Source organism: Halichoerus grypus, chromosome 4 (genome assembly GCF_964656455.1).
Source record: "Halichoerus grypus chromosome 4, mHalGry1.hap1.1, whole genome shotgun sequence".
Taxonomy (NCBI): domain Eukaryota; kingdom Metazoa; phylum Chordata; class Mammalia; order Carnivora; family Phocidae; genus Halichoerus; species Halichoerus grypus.
This window is the reverse complement of record NC_135715.1, coordinates 122,835,282-122,856,858: the sequence shown is the minus strand read 5'-3', so window position 1 is coordinate 122,856,858 and position 21,577 is coordinate 122,835,282. Positions and strand designations below refer to the sequence as shown.

The 21,577-nt window shown below is 43.7% G+C and overlaps 1 protein-coding gene across 12 annotated transcripts in view; it reads right to left on the bottom strand.

The window, feature by feature from the left end:
* Nucleotides 1-248: 248 nt before the first annotated feature.
* The window catches only part of PKP4 (plakophilin 4), a 231,383-nt gene continuing 210,054 nt past the window's right edge, over nucleotides 249-21,577 (bottom strand). For 9 of the 12 annotated variants that reach the window (XM_078070824.1, XM_078070823.1, XM_078070827.1 and 6 more), the window contains 9 exons: nucleotides 20,248-20,439; nucleotides 19,875-20,048; nucleotides 15,711-15,861; nucleotides 12,215-12,410; nucleotides 7,909-7,993; nucleotides 7,668-7,785; nucleotides 4,779-4,907; nucleotides 3,018-3,091; nucleotides 249-1,258 (listed from right to left, as the gene is read on the bottom strand). In XM_078070824.1, the coding sequence (XP_077926950.1) occupies nucleotides 1,010-1,258; nucleotides 3,018-3,091; nucleotides 4,779-4,907; nucleotides 7,668-7,785; nucleotides 7,909-7,993; nucleotides 12,215-12,410; nucleotides 15,711-15,861; nucleotides 19,875-20,048; nucleotides 20,248-20,439 (1,368 nt within the window). In that variant the 3' untranslated portion in view covers nucleotides 249-1,009. The remainder of the gene's footprint in view (nucleotides 1,259-3,017; nucleotides 3,092-4,778; nucleotides 4,908-7,667; nucleotides 7,786-7,908; nucleotides 7,994-12,214; nucleotides 12,411-15,710; nucleotides 15,862-19,874; nucleotides 20,049-20,247; nucleotides 20,440-21,577) is intronic. The other 3 variants (XM_078070828.1, XM_078070830.1, XM_078070831.1) reach the window with 3 other exon arrangements.

Here is a 21,577-nt window from a genome sequence, read left to right as displayed (position 1 = left end):
AAGACAAAAAAAAAAAAAAGACAATGTACATTAGATTCAAACAAATCCCCCCAAATAAAAATACTAAGGTAGATAAAGAGGAGGAAATGTCATAGTTTCATTCTTTGGTATGGTCCATCTCATAAAGTGTATAAAACTAGAAAAGTCCATAATACTTGGATATATTTATAACATGCAGTTAGATTCACATTTATAGAACGTGCTTTTCTGTATTACACACAGAAAATAAAAAAAGAACAGGGAACAAATTTCCAAGGATGAAATTTCCACATTTATTTTTCTTTCATGTGCATAGAAAATGGCAGTGAAGTGTCCTATGAAAGAGGCAGGGAATGGGCATGGCGTTTCTATACCAGACTGGACTTTGTGCTTCAAAGGTACACTATTCATTTTGAAAACAAAGGATGTTATAGATTGTTTTTAATTGCTAACAATTCCTTGGGTTTCCCATTTGTTTTTTAAGCTGTCAGTTTTCTTCAAATCTCTTTTCAAATGACACACTGCATTACAAATGATGGCACTTAACCAATGTGGCATTTCCATATTTACACCAACAAAAGAAATTTACAAGACATAATAGCATACAATCTTGACATTTAGTAATAGCAATAAAACATGAAGGGCATCCATTTTATTATTTTTTTTCTGTACAAACTATCAGAACATAACTTTATTCACATTAAAAAAATCATCTTTAATTTGATTTGACCTACACATCCCCCATCTCATTTCACCCATGTCTCAAACCTCTCATCACATCGCCCACACCTTCACCAGACTATAGAATCTACAAGTAATTAGATCTAACACCTAAATAGAGCTTAGAAAGTCCTCTCTCCCAAAGGTTTCCTTACTTCCCTGATAATTCCTCAAAAAAGAAAAAAAATATGCTCTTCACTCGGTCCTTTCATTTCACTTTCACATTTCATCAGCAAATCAGCAAGATGGATTTTTCATCTCAACCCAAACAAGGTTAGAAAGAAGAGTTCCTCTACGGAGCATCTTGATGCTACACCCACGAGTCTGGGGACCCTGGGTACTGTTCTGCTCTGTAAGAAGGTCGTTTTGTGGAATAAAAGTCTACATAATTTGTAGTCGATTTCAGTCCATACTGTGTTGAATAATCAGTAGAAGCTGGAAAGTGAACTCGGTCATCAAAATAAGGATCTTCATAGCTATGAGGAGACTGCAAATACAATCTGTATGCATCAAAGTTCTTTCTGTTGGAGTCATCTTGACTATAATACAGCTGTTGATGCTGTTGACAAAATGAAAAAGCAAATAAATCAAAGCAATTTCTGGAAATACGTGTTTAAGGGAAATTAATGTGGGTTTCCTGCTTCATATTTTTAAAGCAGTATTCAATATTTGTGAACATATGGTTCAAAGTTCTTTTTGGTACACGCTGTATATTTACTAGTAGATTGTAAGGACTTTAAACTATGTTTATAAATGGGCTGGCAGAGTTTGCTCAAGTCCTGTTTTAAGGCCTGTAGAAGTTGTTGTCTCCGGAGAGCCCAAGATGGCCTCTGGCTACCTCCTTCCCCCGCTAGAGGTCCGGTTCTGTGCTCTGCTGCGGAGGGGCCTGTTACCTGGGCCTGCCCAATGAAAGGATGGCCTTGATTTTTGCTTTGACACAGGGGAACCATGAGTAGTACATCATGAATTTGGTTGGAGGTTGGATTTTCATGCTTCAGATAGTTGTGTATGTACAGAACCATCCTTTAAAACATTTACCTCAGAGATGAAGATTGAGTCCATCCCTCAGTTTTAAAAGAAATGTGAGGTACTGTTAAAGGAGTAAGCAATCCCTGGGCAGCAGAATAATAAAATTGGAAGAGACACGTGAACAAATAGGAAAGATTTCCCCAAGCCAGGACTAATCAGATTAGTAAGGAAGCAAGGTGAAACCCATGTGGGCATCCTCCTCAAGGCACCCTGCCCCCATTTCCTTTTGTGTTATCTTATCTCATCTCTGACCTCACATTAATGTCTTCAAATATGTTTGAAGAAAAACTGTCATGGCTCTTATGTCTGTTTCCCCTCTTGACCATGCCCAAATCCCCCCACTTAGTAAGATGTAACAAATTTACCATGTACGTACCAACATCATGTTCTGGAACTAAGTTCATTCTAACATTATAAGCATTTCAGAGCTAAATTCTTTTTAATTTAAGTTAGAGTTATGATTTTAAGGTTTTTTTTCCTCCTGACTTAAAAACTGTGGCATAAATTATGAATAACTTGCGAAGTTCTTTTTTCTTCCATCAACAGAGAAAAGATGATGAAATGGAGGGAGGTCTTAGAGTATCCTTATCTGAAGTTCAGGATACAGGCTTGTTTGGAAAACCCCAGTTGCTCATGTATTATTGGAAGGTAAGAGGAGAGATCAGATGACCTAATGTGGGCATGGCATCAGGAAGGACCGATATAAATTTTAGGCCCCCCGTGAAAGCAGATTGGATGCCACCACCATTAGTCCCCACTCTGATGGAGAGTGGGGTCCACCCCGGTAGGGCTGAGTTCACTTTGACTTCTGAAACTAATGGAGACCTGGCCACCGACTCAAGTGTTTTCAAACCACAGATGCTTGAATGTGGTGGGAGCCATGAAGATGGGACATGAGGTTTACAAAAAAGAACAATGAGATGAGAGAATGGAGTGTGCTTACCACCTTTCCCCACCCAGAGGATGGAAGAGAATTTAGAGATTAACAGAAAAAAGGAGTGGGAAACGGAGATTGTTGGGCAAAGAATATGAGTTAAAGACTTCTCAGGTGGTTCCCATCAGTGGCATGGTGGTCTCAGCAGCACCGATTTGAATATTCAAGCACATGAGGCTACTGTGGAAGTGCTTTGCTTAAACCACAGATGAGCTTCTGAGGAGCAGAGATCCCTAGGGAAAGCTCCTCGGCCCCTGCTGTGTTGGCCCAGCTCTGGTAGGTCAACTGGCGTGGACCCCTTACTGTGTCGATCCCTGCTAATCGGCCTTCTGTAAAAATGATATTGCAAATTCACCTGTAGCCGTCTATTTTGTTCTCTTGCTGGTGAGGAATAGGAACTGATGTAAATTGGTGAAGGTTTGCTGGAGCCTGTAAGAAAATATTTTATGAAATTAAAACTAGTGCTCATCACTCCGGTCCATTAGGCTGTGTGGGCTCCCTGCACTAGGGCTGGTACGGTCCCTGATGGGGACTGCCTTTCCCAGTGCCAGCGGGGATCAGGAGAGGCAGTGGTCTGGGATCCCTGGATCTAGCTGTTAGCCGATAATGGGTATGGCAAAGGTAAGTCATGTGTGTGTTTCACCGAAAAGCAATACCAATCCAAAAAGGTTTCCTTCTCAACCTCTGGTCACTGTGGGGAGCTGTGTATACCTGTAAAGGTCTCCCTGGCTGGCTCTGAACAGTAGCCTGGCTCCCTGAGCCGAGGGACATCACTCTTCCAGGGCTCTGAGCTAGAGCACTGGGTCGGATGGGGGAAGGGAAACATTACAAGCTCCATGCCTTCAGAATCAGAGCTCTGATTCAAAGTCCAGGTCCTGGAACGAGCAGGCACGGGCGTGTTCTAAACAGTCTGGCCACATGGAGGCACCGTCTTGTATCTGCCATCTTTAAGTACATTTTGAAACAAAAAGAATCTGATAATCAGATGGTTGTCTTCAAGAGTCCACAGCAGACTCCCGATGATGTCATTGGCTACCCTTCTCTTATTGTTAGACTAGCAAAGATTTTTTTTTTTAATGAGGAAAATGAAACATACTTGAGGCAAATTAGTTTATTGAAGCAAGCAAAGAAGATACAGAAGGGCATGCATGCTAAAGAGGCGATCTTTAAAATAAAGCAGGCTGCTGCAAATCTGAAGCAACAATGCACTTCAGTTGGTGCATTTCCTTTGCAAAGAGCTCGGTGTTTGAAATGTAGCATCTGCAATTTTCTGAGCTATTAATTGCCATAGTAACAATAGTCGATTAGTAAACAGTCCTGTGAAATCACATTTTCAAAGACAACAGCACAACTGAGACGGCTCCCCCAGCAGTTGTTAAATTGCCACCAGCTTTTATTTCTTTTTAATAAATAGGTTTTTTTGAGGAAAGAGTACTCTTTTGTGGTAGCTCAGTCACACCCTTATTTGAAAGCTCTCGAGCAGTTATAATTTGCCAGAGAGTTGAGAATGGGGACAATATGAGATCTTGGTAACTCTTCGGGCTGGCATCCTTCACATGAATTAGATGCCCAGGTTTCTGAATGACATAAAAATAGGAATAGTATGCAACATCATTTTTGTTATTCTTAAAATATAATCACTCCGGGAAGAATCACATTATACATTTTATTCATTCAAATTCTTTTCCATGAAAATGTAAATGAAATTGATCTCCATTCTCAGGTTTGAATTTAAGAGATGAGCCAGTCTAGGAGATGTGGCCTTGCAAAGCATCCCAGAACTCAGTTCTGACACAGGGGAAACACAGGGAGACACTGCATGGACGGGAAGGGAGCAGAGCAAAGGGACTGCACTGGGGGAAAGCCAGAAACCACCTCTCTTGGATACCGTGCTCTTTTTATTTGTGGTCACTAGGCCACTACCTTAGCTTGTTTTGCTTAAAACAAGCGGAAAAGGCAACAGCCCTGAAAGCAGGAAATGGAGAGACCGGACCGTGGTCGGCTGCTGGGGGACCGTCTCAATACAGGCATGGGCTACTTCCCAGGCCGCTGGCGGGGTGCCTGGAAACGAGTGGCTTTTCGAGATACTCTATCACATACCCAGCTGGCGTCTTACCAGGGTACAGGCCTTTATGTGTGGCATCCCCTTGGCTATTGTAATACTGCATAGGTGGCTGGGTCCTATCGTATTCAGAGCGAGGGTCTCTGATTCCTAACAGTGCTGGTGAGGAGGAGGTGCTGCCGACTGAAGGGAGAGGCAGAGGAGGGAGAGAGAAAGGAGAAGAAAGAGAAAGCAGACTGTCAGTGTCTCTGCAAAATCCTCTCTGGAAAAATAAAGGTCAGCAATTAGAAATGCCACGCAGCTGGTGCTAAAAATCAGCTCTCAGAGATACTGTGAGTTGAAGAGCAGCCAGTGCTGAGGACCAGGAAGGTGACCCTCAGACCCACTGCTGAGAGAACCCGAGCCAGCGTGGCCCGCCCTCCCAGAGCTTCCCCTGTGGGCCGCCTGGTTAGGGAGGGGCGCAGGGCAGAAACCACGCAGCTTCCTCAGTGGTGGGCCTCCAGGACTCCCAACAGGTCTTTACAATTGAGTGAGAATAACTTATTAGCCACCTAAGAGTTACAGCTGCTATTTTATGATCTCAGTTCTGTTGCGTGTAAAACACCCATCTGTTATCCTTTATGTACAGCTCTTTAGTAAATAGGTGTTTTATGGCATATTTTGATTTTTAATTATTTCAAAAATATCTCCATCTCTAAATGTGTTTGAATAACAGTGCCCAGCCCATCAAATTTGTAATTCTTTTTATGGTGATCAGCTGTCAGGGAAATTTTGTAAACCCAGTAAGCCTGGCTCCTCAAGAAGTTCACAATGCTAACAAGCCGAGCCTCACAAAACCCCCATTTTTTTTATCCCAGTTTGAGCCAAATATTTAATAATAACGTCTCTATCCACAGGTCTCCTTTTGAGCATTTCTGCACAGAAGGAAAGCATGACACATCTTTTTTCTCATTAAAAAGTCATCTTGCTTGCACTAAAGTTAATTATAAATAAAAGTGGTCACTTAGTCACTTGATCCACTTGAAAGCAGCGGCCCCCAAACCTTGCCACCAGTGGTTCGGCATGCCTTGATGCTTTCCGATGCAGACCGACACTAAAATATTTTTCCCTAAGAGGTCACTTGACTGACATAGGGTTGCAGTGTGTTCAACAAAGGTGAGCGTGCATGGGCAGTGTCTGTGTGCTACTCACCTTGTTTACTTTCTAGAAGGCAGGAGGACAAAGAACGTGCCCACCCACCTCCCACAAGGACATTAGCAAGGCATCAGAAGTGCCAGTAAGCTGATACTACATTAGTGCTGAGAGATGGAGGATTAGCCCTTAGGATAACTGGAGCAACAAGTATGAATTCTATCTTACCTCTGAAACAGAATCCGGGAACTTGGATGGGCTCATCAACCTTGTCCAGTGTGTATATATGAGGTCCTCAAAATAAGTTCATTGCTTAGTAACTACGCCCTCATCTGTCTGAAATTATTCTTTTGCCCGTACTACATATGCCTTTTGTTAAGCAGCCAAATCTCTTGTTTCCCCTGACACCCCTATTTCTGAGTCCCTGAAGGATTCTGAGCATTTTTATAAAAGAAGACAGTGTCAGGCTACACCTGGGAGCTCAGCAAGGATGTCAAAAACCAAGCACAAGTCTCTTTGAAGAAAACAACTCATAATTTAAAAACTAAGATAAAAATATACACCATACGCAGTAGGCACAGATAATTTTAAAAAATCCTAGTACAAGTGGAGACATCCAATTATGTGGCAAGAACGGCCAGTCCTATATTTGTCTTTCTGGCCACATTTGTCCACATGAGAAATAAGACTGCCAGCAGTGGGACAGTTGAATACAACAGATAATATTTCTATGTCAGAATGGGGGGTTTAAAGCCGAATAAAAAAAGATATTACTTTTCCTATTTCATTTAGCTAAGAATTAAATTTATAGGACTAACTTGACTTGGTAGTAATATTCTGCCCTTACATATAAAAAACAGCCTGGGGGCACGTGGGTGGTTAAGTGTCTGCCTTCGGCTCAAGTCATGATCTTGGAGTTCCGGGGATGGAGTCCTAGGATCGCGTCCTGATCGGACTCCTGGCTCAGCAGCGAGTCTGCTTCTCCTTCTGACCCTTCCCCTTCTCGTGCTTTCTCTCTCTTACACTCTTTCTCTCAAATAAGTAAAATCTTAAGAAAAAACAAAAAAAATCCCTCCCAGTCTGAGTCTCAGAACATTCTTTCTACCAAATTAGACACTAGTAAGTAGGTAGTGTGGTTGCCAAGATTCCCAACTTACAAATCAAAGGGAATCCCTGCAAACCCACCTGTAGGGCCGGTTCCCACGGGTCATGGATGCAGGGGTGGGGGATGGGGCGGAAGGTTCTGGAATACAGCCCGGGGATGGAGGTTTAACCGGGAAGGAGGAAGGTGCGGGAGATTGTAGCTCCCCCAGGATGCAGGTAATAAGATGATGTCGAAAGGACCCTGCTTCTAAGAGTTCTCACCAAGAAAACTAAAAAATCACTTTGGAGGAGATTCCAAACTTATGGCCAGTAGGCAGGCAGGGCAGCTGTTTTCAAGCGTAACTGGTGGTTCTCAAAGTGTGCGCCTCCACTCCTGCATCCACATCGCCTGGCCAGCCTGTCAAACACAGAGTCCCAAGCCCCTTCTCAAACCTAGTGAAGCAGAATCTTGGGGGAGATGGGATGGAGGGCCCTGGGATACATTTATGTGTAAACTTGCATAAACTTTTAAAATGGAAGGAGGAACGTGGGTCTGTGGTTTACAATGGCATGTAATTCCCAAAGAAGCCTCTTGGCTTGAAGAGCAAATACACCTCCTAAGTGTTTGGAGGTGACAGGCTTAATCGTCTATGTTCAGTCTTTTCTGGCTGGAAAAATAACGTCTGTCACACAAATGTTCTCGCGAAGGAGTGCAGTTTGCCCACTGACCTGACTGAATGATGGGTGACATCTGTTGGTTGGTGGTAGACAAGGAAGGATGTGATTTGAATCGGTCTCGCTCTAACGTCGACACAGGTGTAATAAAATGGTTCTGATTCCACCCATCCTGTGGAGTTAAAAGAGAAAAAGAAACCTCTCAAAATGAATAATGACATTTCATTACAATAAATGATTACGAATGTGTGCTCTGATGAATGCTAATTATGCCAGAGCTATTCTTGTAAGTTACCTTTTTATAAATGCTCCGGAGGTCCCGATATTGCCATAATGTATTCAAGACCTGGGCTGCTGCCTTCACCACTTTCAGAGATGATCTAGGGAGACAGCGAAGATGTTAATGAATGTGGGCGGCGCAGCCTCAGGCCCCACTCGCAGAGATTCAGGCTGCAAACCGGCGGCCAAGAGGCCATCTCTCCAAGGACCAGAGGGCACAGGCGCCGCTGCTGGAAAACACAACCAAGGAAATCAGGTGTACCTGGGAGTTGGCCAAGTTCAGGGCTGGCCAGGGTGGCAAGGACCAAAGTGAGGCTCTCAGGAAGTCAAGTCTGTGGTGAGAGGCTGTGATTGGGATGAGCAGTGACTCTCTGAACTGGGGGCCTCTTTCAGCTGTCAGCCCCAAACCGCCCCTGCCCCCCCATATCTACCAAGGGGCTGACCTTGCTGGGGCTTTGGGATTAATGCAACCATGGCCGTGCATCCTGAGTGTCAGAGGACCCTCCCAAGTTAATTTGTTTCCCCCCCATTAGTAGGTCTTCATATAAACACCTGCACTGCCTTCTCATCATTTACGCCTCTCCGTAAACAAATGTACATCTGTGCCCTAACATTCAATGTGGGAAATACGGTTGGTTGTCAGTTCTCCTCTCTGAAGACATCTGCTGAATACTGGCGTTCTGTTCAAGCACTGCTGACCATGAGTCACTGCTTTTCACCTCGGGAGCTGCTCCGCTCACTCAGTGGCCTTGGCGGTAAGTGAAGAGAGAAGGGTAGCTTCGTGCCTCAGCATAGGCCTCCAGATCACCACATCAGGGGTGCATCAGCGCTTGGGAGTCAGCCGTAAGGATAATGGAATACCTCTTCAGCACTGAAAATTTGACTTCAAATGTGTATCACAGGGTCTAAAATCTGATTTCCTCTTCTTATCTCCCCAGTTAAACTCTCATGAAAGGGAGAAGCAGCAAGGCGAGCAGACGGGAAGCGCTCTCTCTTTGCCCCAAACAACAGGATATGGGGTGCAGTGATTCCAAGGGCTTCAGCAAGGACAGAGTACAGGGCAAGTTCGGGGCAGCACAGTCTGTTCCTAGAGGTCGGGCATTTCTGCATCCATCTGCACCACCACCTCCCACCCAAGACCCCCTCTTAGTGTTCCTCATGAGTCAAGGGTAGGACCAGGTCACACCAACCCACTCAAAGCTCTTCTAAATTTTATATTTTCAAAATGGACCACAGAGCAAGGAGATACCTCAAAAAAAAAAAAAAAAAAAAAAAAGAACAGAGATGAAATTTCTGACACCCAGGATGGCCTTGCAGGGCCTTCACACCTCACAACCATGCCATTCTCAGCCGGGTCCTGAGCGCGCTGCTGGTGTTCACATCCCCGTCTGTCAGTGCCAGGCGGCCAGGAGGCAGGGAAGGACACTGGCTCCAAGGACTACGACACGACACTCGACAAGCAGGACTGTGCCAGCGATACATACACCTTGATACAAACAGCTAGGCCAGGTGTCTGCAGAGACGGATCCTGTCAGCAGGAAGCTAACGCTGAGAAAAGCAAAGATGTTTCTGTGCTCCCCTCTGCAGCCCAAGTCCTCGGAAGAGTCACCTATTCTCCTAACTCTAATCCTCATCCTCGATTCTCATCTCTGCAGTGTGTGACGTCGGTAGTGTGCAACGGGACAAGTCTCAGTGCTCACCCCGCCTGGCCGAGCAGAAGCATGTGACACGCTCTCACCCTTAACGCTTCCTCCCTTGGCTTCCAATACGTCCTTTTCTGAATGCTCTGGCTACTTTTCTTGAGCTCTTTCGCTGGCTCCTCATTTCCTTGGCCTCTAGCCATAAGCCCTGAAGCCTCTTTTCTTCTCCGTCTACGTTTTCTTCCTTTTTCATCTCAGCCTATTTCGTTTTTCTAAATATGCCATTTATACATTAATGACTCCCAAATTTGTATTTCTAGTTTGGACCTCTATCCTGAGCTCAAGTATATTCTACTGCTGACCATACGCTGCACGTGGATGTCTAACAGACGTCTCAAATGTCATAGGTCCAAAACAAACACCTGGTCTTCCCTAAAAAACCTGCTCCCGCAGGCTTCCCCATGTTGGTGAGTGCAATTCATCCTGTGGTCTTTTTTGCCAAAGACCCTGGGGTCATCCTTGACATTTTCCTCCTCTCCTGCTGCTCATCTGATCCCTCAGCAAATTCCACTGCCTCTTTCAACCATGTCGGAATCGACCACTTCTTCATGGCTACAATTGTTGCCACCATTAGTCTCTACCTGGTGGAAGGGAAGGTTTGTCAAGGCACGATGACCCCTTTAAGGGAAGTCAGACCGTGTCCCCCCACTGCTGAACAATCTCCAGTGGCTTTCGGTTCTCCTCTGAGTAAATCAAAGTCCTTACACTGACTCACAGGGTCCTACATGTGTGGTCATGCGCCCCCTCACCCCCAGCTCTTCCTGACGTGCTCTACACCTGCTGAACCCCCACTGTCCACTACACACGGCCCTCCGCGTCCTCCTTACCACCTTTCCCAGTTTTAGTATTTGCTCCGTCTGTGTCTGACGGGCGGCGTTTCTTACTCACTGGTACCTCATCTACCTCACCCAGGAACGTGAGCTACCGGGGGCAGGGGTTGCCGTGTGGCCCGCTTGCCGCCGGAGCACACCGCGGGTGGGCCGGGGACTTGTTGAATGACTCCAAAGGGAAGGCCGGCGTGTTCAGAGGCCAACCTGAGCTGATCCAGGACTTTCCGAGTCTCTTGTTTTGAAAAAAGATTACAGTGGATGAGAACTTTTTTTTTTTTTTAAATATACAAAGAGAAGTTCTGGCACTGTTCAGAATCTCTCTAGCTTCTTCTTATGCCTTTCACAAATGAAGGCCCTTTAATGAAATTTCAAGAGTACAAGAAGTGATTATGGTTACCTTAGCTTTATCTGTAACATTTCATTTCCTCTGAAATAAAAAGGTGTGTGTGCATTTATTACTAATGAGATTAAAAAGATACAGAAGAAAAAAGGAATGAAAGGAAATATGGTTAATGTTGATAGGTGAGACTTCTGGGGGATGAGAATATGCTTTGCTACATTATTCTTCTATTTTAGAAATTCCTACAAAAGTATAAACTAAAAGATTAGACAAGAAATAATGTGAGTTCTAGCACTGTCACTCAGCCAAGTAATAAATACCATCTGAGCATCTCTTATAGGTCGGGTTTTGTTCTCTATGTAGAGCGTACAGCAGCGAAGAAAAGACAAAGTCTCTGCTACCGGGGGAGCCAGAGACCAGAGAAAACACTAAATAACATGTCAGGGGTTAATCAGTGCTGTGAAGGAGAACAGAGCGGGGAAAGGGGGTGGACAGTGGGGAGACAGGTGCCATTTTATGGATTAGGTGGCTGCTATCCTGTGTATTGAAAAGGCGCCAAACAGCCCTACTTCCCACTTCCTTGAAGGATTCTTTGATCTGATACTAAGGCAAATTTATAGTCAACTGCTATAGCTCTGTGACAAAAAAACAAAACAAAACAAAAAACCCTTCTATTTTTGCCACCAATTCTCTAATCCCTACTTCTTTTTTTTTTTTTTTTTTTAAGATTTTATTTATTTATTTGACAGAGAGAGGGACAGCGAGAGAGGGAACACAAGCAGGGGGAGTGGGAGAGGGAGAAGCAGGCTTCCCGCCGAGCAGGGAGCCCGATGCGGGGCTCGATCCCAGGACCCTGGGATCATGACCTGAGCCGAAGGCAGACGCCCAATGACTGAGCCACCCAGGCGCCCCTCTAATCCCTACTTCTGCTGCTTCATCACTTAGGTGTCACCCAGAAGCAAAGGGAAATGTATAATCCCAGCCCAGGGCGGATCCTGAGGCCACACAGCAGGCCCTGCTCAGAGCAGTGATTTTAATACTTTTTGGGCAACTGGCAGAGGAATCAGTCCCAGAACTGAGGATTCAATAAGATGTTCTTGCAGAACAGGCCCTAGAGTTTGGAGTAGAGTCAAAGGTGAAAGGGAAGGTGCCCGCAGATGTTCCTCATCATAGTATTTCTAATTCTTCCCAGGGTCAGCACAAGCAAACATGGCTTTAGAGACAAAAATGAATGTAGGGATGTTAGAACCAAGTAAATATCCAAAAAGGGGCCACATGACTGCAAATGCCCCTTCTCAATAAAACAGGTTTTAATTGGTGGAGACTCTTTAGCTTATTGGTGTGTAAGAAATGCAGGAATAAATCCTTTCCAGTAGGAAATATCCTTCTCAAAGGCCCTTATCACAGGACAATCCTAATAAGAGCCTCGCGCTCCCCTCTCCTTGCACTTGCCTGTCTCCTCTGCCCTTGGTTATGTTCACCAGCTTCTCTATCCCCCCTGAGTCAGCCAGAGCTTTGGCGTTCTCCATGTTTTTGCTGGTGACCTCGTGCAGAGCACAGCAGATGGCCGCCATGGTCTCATCAGACAGCACACTGGGGCCGGTACCGCCGGGAAGCCGGTTGACCAGGTCTCGCATGGCGTATTTACCTGCCAGATGCAAAAGATTTCATTCCACTTTCAGTTTTTGTTATTGTTGCTGTTGAAAGATCCTGACAGTGAGTTCTCTCTTAAAAACATAACCTCAGAAGACAATAACATGGCAAAATAGAAAGTGACAAATATTATAACTGTAGGGAGGAAGTTAATGTTTATTACAATGCCACTTGAAGAAATGATTGGTCTATAAAACAAGCCACTGAAAGAAAATGTAAGTCAGTGTATAAAATTGGGTATACCAATCAAGTTGCTATAGTTGAACTATTTTCATTAACAGTGAGAAATAAAGAAATGGTAACAGTTTTATTCTCAATTGAATTCCTATGTATCAAAAATACCTGAACATCCTCTTAAAGCTTTTAAAGACTTATCTTTGAATAAGTTTTAAAGATGGACCAAGTAAAGCTGCCACACAATTCTTTTCATTAAATCTCTCTGGGTCTTAAATTGTGAACTGGGTACCATTACCCATTTTTATCAAGTTGAAGGTAAATACCAGCTGATCTGACATCAATAGTGATAACATGTTAGTTTCTTTTAACCAGACACAAGTGACATTTGGAATTAAAATGATGGCTACGTTATCTGGTAGGAATGATGCAATGATAATAGAGTTCTCGACAGGCCAAGGCTGGGGAGCCCCCTAGCTATTGAAGCATTTCTTTACAGATACTCAGTTTCTCTTACTTCTCTCTAAAACCAAAATATCTCTAGCTTGTTCAATGTTAATTACCAACTGACAAACTAGAATAATTGCACAACACACAGAAGAAATGAACTAAAGCTCAAGTAAATATTTTCTTAGTTTTTTTTCTATGCTAATAATTGAGTGGATACAAAATGGGGTTTTTATTAAAGTCCTATTTATGTACAATGGTAAGCAGTAGAATACAGGCCTTGACTACATGCTGCATAATTTACAGCATTTCAAAGGGAAGGCTTTGGCTTACTCACAGTGAACGTTGTTGTGAATAGTAGAAAAACAATGTTGACATTATAAGCCAGAAGATAAATGTGGTTTTTAGAACAGATGGAATTTAGCACTGGTGATTTTGAATACTCACGGAAAACCAAAATGTCCATGACACACAGTTCGTCATTTTGCTAAGGCACAACTTTAAATTGCCCCCTGAGATTGGGATAAGGCAGCTCACTGTGTCTGCGAGTGAACCTGATGGTCCCCTCAGATCCTGCAGCTCTAGACAGCTGGGCTGGTCCAACTCAGCTGAGTATCTGTAGTAACTTTTGTAAAGTGACAAAACTTTGTTTCCTTGTAAAAAATGGCTCTGAAGAGGACGTCCATTGCTAGTGCTGGTGATGGACATGAGCAGAGAGTTAAGGGGTCCAAGAAGGGGGATGGTTCTTTGGAACAGAGGTGCTGAGTGGATTAGAGTCGAATACTGAATCTGGGAGGGGCTTAGCCCTCAGGAAAGAAGGGAACTTTATAGAGAAATAAGAAAGTGATTCATGAAACCATTTAAGAGTGCTCCAGCTGGGTACAAATACGCTCATAGGTGGAGAGAGAGAATGCTCGTGAAAGTTTACAAGTGGGTCAGGACCCTCACAGAAAACACAGGGACGCACTGAGAGAAGGCCAGGACTCTCATACACGTTCCTCCTGCCCAGAGGTCTTGGCACTCAGTGGCACCGGCCCCACACCTTTGCACCTGTGTCCCCTCCCCGCTGTGGCATGATAGGCCACACGTCATCATATGCTGTCAACCCTTTTTTTTTAGCATTAGGAATTCCCAAACTATATGTGCTTCTTACAAGAAATTCAAACACTATGGATGTAACAAAAATAACTTAAAAAATCTCTTTAGGGACCTAAAGGATTTCTCTCAAGGACATGTGGGAACTAAGAGTTATAAAGCATACTGGCATCAGGCACCAGCTGGACTGTATGAACAGGGTGTGGAAGAAGCTCCTCTTCTCTCCATGGGGGACAATTTGGCTCAAAGGAATGGTGTGTTAAGAGCAGGTTAAGCTAGGTGATAATTTAAAATAGCAATTCTGCCAGGCACTGTGTAGGAGCTTTCATGTAAGATGCCACAGTGAATCCTCACAGCAACTCTTTAAGGTAAATATTATTGCCCTGTTCTTTGTCTCCCCCGCCGACCCTGCCCCAGGGCAGGCATATTTTAAGTAGTTCAATACTTATTCACTGCTCCACATAAGATCCTGTCAAATCTCCCCCCTCCCTCTTTCCTGGCCTGTCATCAGCCATGGGGCTGGCGTGGAGCTCGGCACTGCTTCATCCTCTTATTTGATATGCACGGCAAACCCGTGGTAAGGACAGCAAGGTGGTCGGCTCCCTTTCAGAGATAGGGTTGAGGAAGAGTTTTCAAATTTAGATGAAAGACCCGAAGCTGGGTGGGCTCACCACAGGACACCCCAGGTTACCCAGCCAGTGAGAAGCAGATCCAGGGTTTAACTTGAGGTCAACTGGAGAGTCTCCGATCTTTCCTCTACCCTATACTCTGCTTGAGTGTGGCTACTGCCTTGGGGGCAAGCAAACTAAGCTGCCGAGGGTGTCAAACTTGAAGAGGTGCTCAGTGTCAGGTTCATGCAAATGCCAACCTTACATTTGGACAGCCCTGTGGGTGGGTGCCTCCTACCATTTTACACCCTATGTGCCTCACTTGCTTTAGTCTGGTTCTGACCCTGCCCTGGGGGGGAAATGGGCCTTGTGACAGTGGTTCTGCCTGAGCATGAACACTAGGGAAAAGCGACAAACCATTTATGTAATTTCTTTTTTTATTTAGATCATGGTAGTGTTGGTAAATTAGCAGATATCAGTCTCAAAAATCAGAAAGTGAGAATTAACTTCTTTTGTTGCTCAGGAAATGAACCTCTCTTGGGAAACAGAGACACCAAATCTATCAAGCAGTGTTGTAATGTATAACTGAAATTGCTACCTTTTTTGAAAATTTTCCTTCCCTGATCAATGTTTAATTGATGAGCTTGCCTCTTGCTGAAAAGGAATAGTCACAAAGGACAGACAGCACAAAGGGTACACAAATATGCCAAGAAACCAGAGAACAGAACTCAGTTGCTGATCATTTTAAATGTCATATTTTTATAAATCAAGAGTTTTTGTTTTTTTTTTTTTTAAAGTAGGCTCCACACCCAGTGTGGAGTCCAACACGGGGCTTGAACTCACGACCCTGAGATCAAGACCTGAGCTGAGATCAAGAGTCAGATGCTTAGCCGACTGAGCCACCCAGGCACCCCTAGTTTTATAAATGTAGTTACTTTTTCTTTATAACTTACCTTGTCACCAGAACATACCTATGAGCTCCTTGTTGCGAACATCGAGCGCCATATTCCTCAAGGCAGTTGCCACCGAAGAAACAACTCTATCATTATCCATTCTCAGAAGTTCTACAAGGATGGGCAGACCTTTTTCTTTGCGGACAGCCGCCCGGATGTATGCTGCAAACTAGTGAGTAAAACAAACCAATAGTAGTATAAAACACAGTTCAACTCTCAGAAGTTACTGTCACCTAAAAAAGATGTGTTTCCAGAAGATAAACTAATAGATTAAAAATTTTTTCTTTTCAATCGGAAATTAAATCTGTGGTGTCAGTAAAGAAAAAACTATAGTTAGGGATAAAGACAGGCTAGGATGACTGATTTAAAAAGAAATCCTAAAGCCTAAAAATCTCAAACCACCATCTGCCATATATTTTTGTGCAGAAAAGAGAAGGCAGTGATTGCTTTCTATCTCAGATACATAAACATGATTAAGGAAGGATCTTGGGTCTTCTCTGCAATTGGCCCCATGCCAGGTCCAGAGGCTATAAATAGGATGGCAGAAACGGTAACTGATCAGTGTACATTATAGGAGAACCTGTCTCCATCAGTACATTCTTTTCCTATATTCTCTGCAACAATATTTAGAGTTCAGTAACCTTTCAAAGAGATTGACTGAAAAAAAGCCTTTGCCTCAGAAGAAAAGGAATTCTCCAGAAACACTGAGCATCTATAATTCATACAGACTGGTGAAAAAGTATATTTGTGTGCAAAATGCTTTCTTATGCAAGATTAGTTTGCTGCTTCTTTTTTTAATTCATAGTCAAGAAATTCTTTTATGGCTATGAGGCAAGTCTGTTCAGCGAGTCAGCGTGTGTACTATTTGAATTGGAAATGAACGCTAGCTAAGTCATCAGGGAAATAACCAAAAAAAAAAAAAAAAAAAAGGAGCATTTGAAAATTGGGTCTTTAATCATGTTTTGAGTTTTTATTGACATTTTTTACCAATGCAAACTGTTTTTCAAAATTTAGGATAATTGAAAAATGTTGCTCATAAAACATCTAATACTTTCCTGCTGTGGTCAAGACATGAGGACAAAGATCGGCCAAGCTTTTGTATTATTTTGAACATTAAAATATATGATTGACCACTCAGTTTCTTGAATACCAACAGAATAGATTACTTTAATAATGCAAGTAAGAGGAAGAGATGCATTTCAAAGATCCTATTAACATTCTTCATATGAAACAAATACTCCTATTTTCTAAATCAAATGAAATCTATGGGGGGGGTGGGGCGAGGAAATGGAATATATGACTTTCTACAGAGTAAAGCACCCAGGCAGCTTTCTCAACTTCTCTCTGAAATCTGCAAGGACAGAGCCAACACCTGTCTCACCTGGAGACCACCTGGTCTGGCCTGGCCTGGCCCAGCCCAGCCCAGCCCAGCCCAGAGTGTTTCCCTTAGGGAGCACTATAGTCATCACCACTCCCAAAATAGCTCCTGACTTGATAACATCTGTATCTTGTTTTCTTAATAAGGATCTAATATTTTGATTTATTATTTTAGATACTTTTGAAATGATTTTAATATAGTATTTATATTTTAAATGAGCTTGCCATCTAACTTTCATTCACTAAATGACTCCAGAGGTGAAATTAAACACAACTCAAATCACATCTATTTCAATTACTGTCTTTTTTATTGTCATCAAATGTATCTCTTGGGTTACAAGAAACTGGATACGAACACTGGGTCACCAACATAAATATTTATGAATAATTATGTGCCACACACTGTCCTAGGTCCTTCATTTTTTTTTAATTTTTAAAAATTTATTATCTCATTTAGCTCTTACAACCACCTCATGAGATAGGATGGAAAGATCCAAGACCCCTAGCTAATAAGTGGAAGGGCCAGGATTCAAAACCAAGGGGTCTGGCTCCAGAGCCAGCACTTAGATGCTGAGCTATTAGCATGTTAATTAAGAACAACAATTAACAAAATAACCGTGCTGGCTTAGCACTAGGCCATAAATATCTGTATACATTCATTATAGCAGTTGACTGCACGAAACAAACCACACCTAGCCTGACCGATGCTTTTCACTCTCATGGATAATACAGTGGCCAAAAGATTCTCCTTTTGGGAGGTGGTGGTGGAGGAAGTAGCCAAAAACAAGCATTATAATAACTCTACTAAAATACCCTTGTCAGAAAACTCAAAGGCAACCTACGGAATGGGAGAAGATATTTGTAAATGATGTATCTGATAAAGGGTCAGTATCTAAAATCTATAAAGAACTTATCGAACTCAACACCCACAAAACAAATAATCCAGTTAAGAATGGGCAGAGGACATGAAAAGACATTTTTCCAAATAAGACATACAAATGGCCAACAGATGCTCAACCTCACTCATCATCAGGGAAATACAAATCAAAACCACGATGAGATACCACCTCACACCTGTCAAAATGGCTAAAATTAACACCACAGGAAACAACAGATGTTGGGGAGGATGCAGAGAAAGGGGAACCCTCTGTGTACACTGTTGGTGGGAATGCAAACTGGTGCAGCCACTCTGGAAAACAGTATGGAGGGTCCTCAAAAAGTTAAAAATAGAACTACCCTATGACCCAGCAACCACCCTACTAGGTATATACCCAAAGGACACAAAAGTAGTGATTCAAGGGGCACACGCACCCCGATGTTTACAGCAGCTTTATCAACATAGCCAAACTATGGAAAGAACCCAAATGTCCATCGACTGATGAATGGATAAAAAAGTTGTGGTGTATATATATATGTATACACACACACACACATACCACAATGGGATATTACTCAGCCATAAGAAGGAATGAAATCTTACCATTTGCAATGACATGGATGGAGCTAGAGTGTATTATGCTAAGTGAAATAAGTCAGTCAGAGAAAGATAAATACCATATGATTTCAGTCATATGTGGAATTTAAGAAACAAAACAGATGAACATAGGGGAAGGATAAAAAAAGGGAGGCAAAACATAAGAGACTCTTAGCTATAGAGAACAAACTGAGGGTTGCTGGAGGGGAGGCGGGGATGGGCTAAATGGGTGATGGGCATTAAGGAGGACACCTGCTGGGATGAGCATTGGGTGTTATATGTCAGTGATGAATCGCTACATTCTACTCCTGAAACCAGTATTATACTATGTGTTAACTAACTAGAATTTAAATAAAATCTTGAAACAAAATATACTTGTCAGGAAATATTTAGAGGTTGAAAATATTTCAGAAAATGATTGTCTGGGAAGGTGGTAGATGATGTTTAAAAAGTTTTGAGAACCTCTTACAGTGGTAACAGTAGGAAACCACTTTCAATTTTCATAAAGAAGTCATACACCTTTTAGGAGACGTGGTAACTTTTCCATAGGTATGTTCTGTAAGCGTCCGAGAGAGGACCAGCGGCCCCTCTCCCCTGCAAGCGCTGCCCTAGCTCAGCACTAACTCAGGCCCCTGGCATGTTCAGCACAGAATCCCAGTGTCTACTTTCCTCTTCTTTGAATTCATCTTCTGCACCGCGGCACAAGTATCCACATCTGTGTCACCTATCTGCTTAAACCCTTTTAGTGGCCCTTCTGGTCTGCAGGTCATATCCCAGCTCCTGATGCTTGGCCGTCAGGCCTATCTACAATGCCTGGTCCAACCCGGGCCATGCTCGCGCTGCCCTTGATGCCCAGCACCCATCCTGCGGTCTCCACCACACTGTCCTTTTCTTACCTCAAGGCATTTCTTCTCTTGTCCCTTTCTCTGGATCACTCCCTCTACACCTCTAACCTCAGACTCTGCTGCCTTACTTCGGCTCATTGAAAGATTCCATTTGGGCAGCACCATCTCTCCAGGAAACCTTCCCTACTTGGCTCCCCTCTTTGCCTTTCTCAAAACTGCCAGGCTGGGTTAGATGTCCTCTCTTAAGATCCCACAGTACACATATCCCGTGTGTACCACATATCCTACACTGTATCTTCTTGATCTGTACATTTTTCTTGCTAGCCTTCAGTTTGTACAGGAAGGGCTGTGTCACATTCATCTCTGAGCCTAGAGCCAACTGCTATCGCCCCCCGCTTTTGTCCTAACAACTGTGTCCCTTTCACCATCATTGCTGGTCTGGCTGCACAGATGGAAAGAAGTGTGGACCCCCGGAGGACATCATACCTTCCAGTTTCCAGCAGAGAGGTTCTGGAGAGATCCGGCAGAGCCTTCCAAGGTGGCTGGGTTGGAACTTTCTGCTAGAAGAGTCAGATATGGTTTTACCACTGACGGATGCCACAGCATCTCAACCCCTTTGGGGGACTTTGACAATCCTGGGATAGGACCAACTCCATCCCACTGAAAGACAAAGAGCACACGTGAAATGGAAGCAAATGAACACAATCTCCAATACTTGAAAACATTCCTCTCTGCTGGATTCAGCTAGAGTTAGGTAGAAAAACTGTATAATGAGAAATTTTCTTTTCTTGCCAAATATGTGATTTCTTACTCCTAGAAAAATGAAACCTTAGAGTTTCATGTCAAATAAAATGCTAACTTGATCCTCTTGTGGTGTTCTCTTTTTCTTTTTCTTTTTCTTCCCCCAGCAGCTTGGCTCTGAGTCCTTGCTGGGAGACTCTTTTCCTAGTAAGTCATCCAGCTCACTCAGCCCCAGCAGCCGGGCCTGTGGGACCTCCAGTTCCAGCCGATAGGACAGGTTCCTCAGGGTGCACACGCAGTTCTCCACAGTCTGCAAACCAACACGGCGTATAATTAAAACCATCGTAGCACATTATTGCAAAATGCTTCTGTACTGAGCAGCAGTGAGCTTAAGTAAATGTAGAATATGAGAGAACTGCTTTTTTACTTATGGGAACCTGAAACAAGCTAGGGAAAGAATTAAGATTCTAGAATTTTTGTGGGGTACCCAAATGACAGAGTGCAGAGCCATCCAAACTACATCTGCGGATCTGATTTCGTGCTGATTAAAATGTGCAAGACTCTGGCAGAGAAAACGCCCAGTGTTTCTGCTTCAGAGTTGCTGCAGAGGCAGAGAGGCACCCAAGTTGCCAGAACCTCACTCCTTCTTGCCATTAAACGTCTTCACCATGACAAGAGGTACGAGTAACCCCATCTCCGGGGAAGGCCTTCCCCCCAAGTCACATCTTTGGCCTTTCCAGCCATCTCCAAACTCTCCCCTCCCTCTGCGGAAAGTCCCATGATCTCTTTGTGACATTTTGCCTTCTGTACATGGTCTTTTGCTTCTTAAAGTCTGTATCACACCTCTGATTGGGAGGCTAACTGTGACTTCATTGAGAGCACCTAAAGCCAAGCTCAGCTCTTTCCCAGGAAGCTCTCCTTCCAACTTGCTTACTCCTCTCAATTTCATCTACAGATCTTTTGGTTCAATGAGGTTCAAATAAAAACTTGTACAGCACTTTGAACTTTTCCCCTGCCTTCTCCCTGAGCCTACCACTCATCATCCTTTTCTCTCTCAGCCCCATGTTTATGACACAAGGCTTACTTACGGCCTCTCCTCATCTAGCCCATCCTGAAAAGCAAATACCTGGCGTACCTTGGAACTCCTGACACTTTTAGTCCCTCCTTCCTATTTCTTGCCACCTTCCTCAGTCCCTGCTCCTGCGGCAGATCCTAGATGGTTGTCACAGCTAAAAAATGATGAGTAGAATGCCCTGTGCTAGGATGGGGAAAACAGGAGGGGAGCAGAAGGGGCTCCTACTGGGAACAGACTAACCAGCAGGACAACAGAGGGAGGGGTGAAAGGGCAAGACTGGGGATGTAGAGAAGTGGGTCTGGGGTGGGGGCTATGGCCTGCAGTGGGGCTAGAAAGGCAGAGGGGTTGGTGGGTTATAGCGCCTCGACCCGGA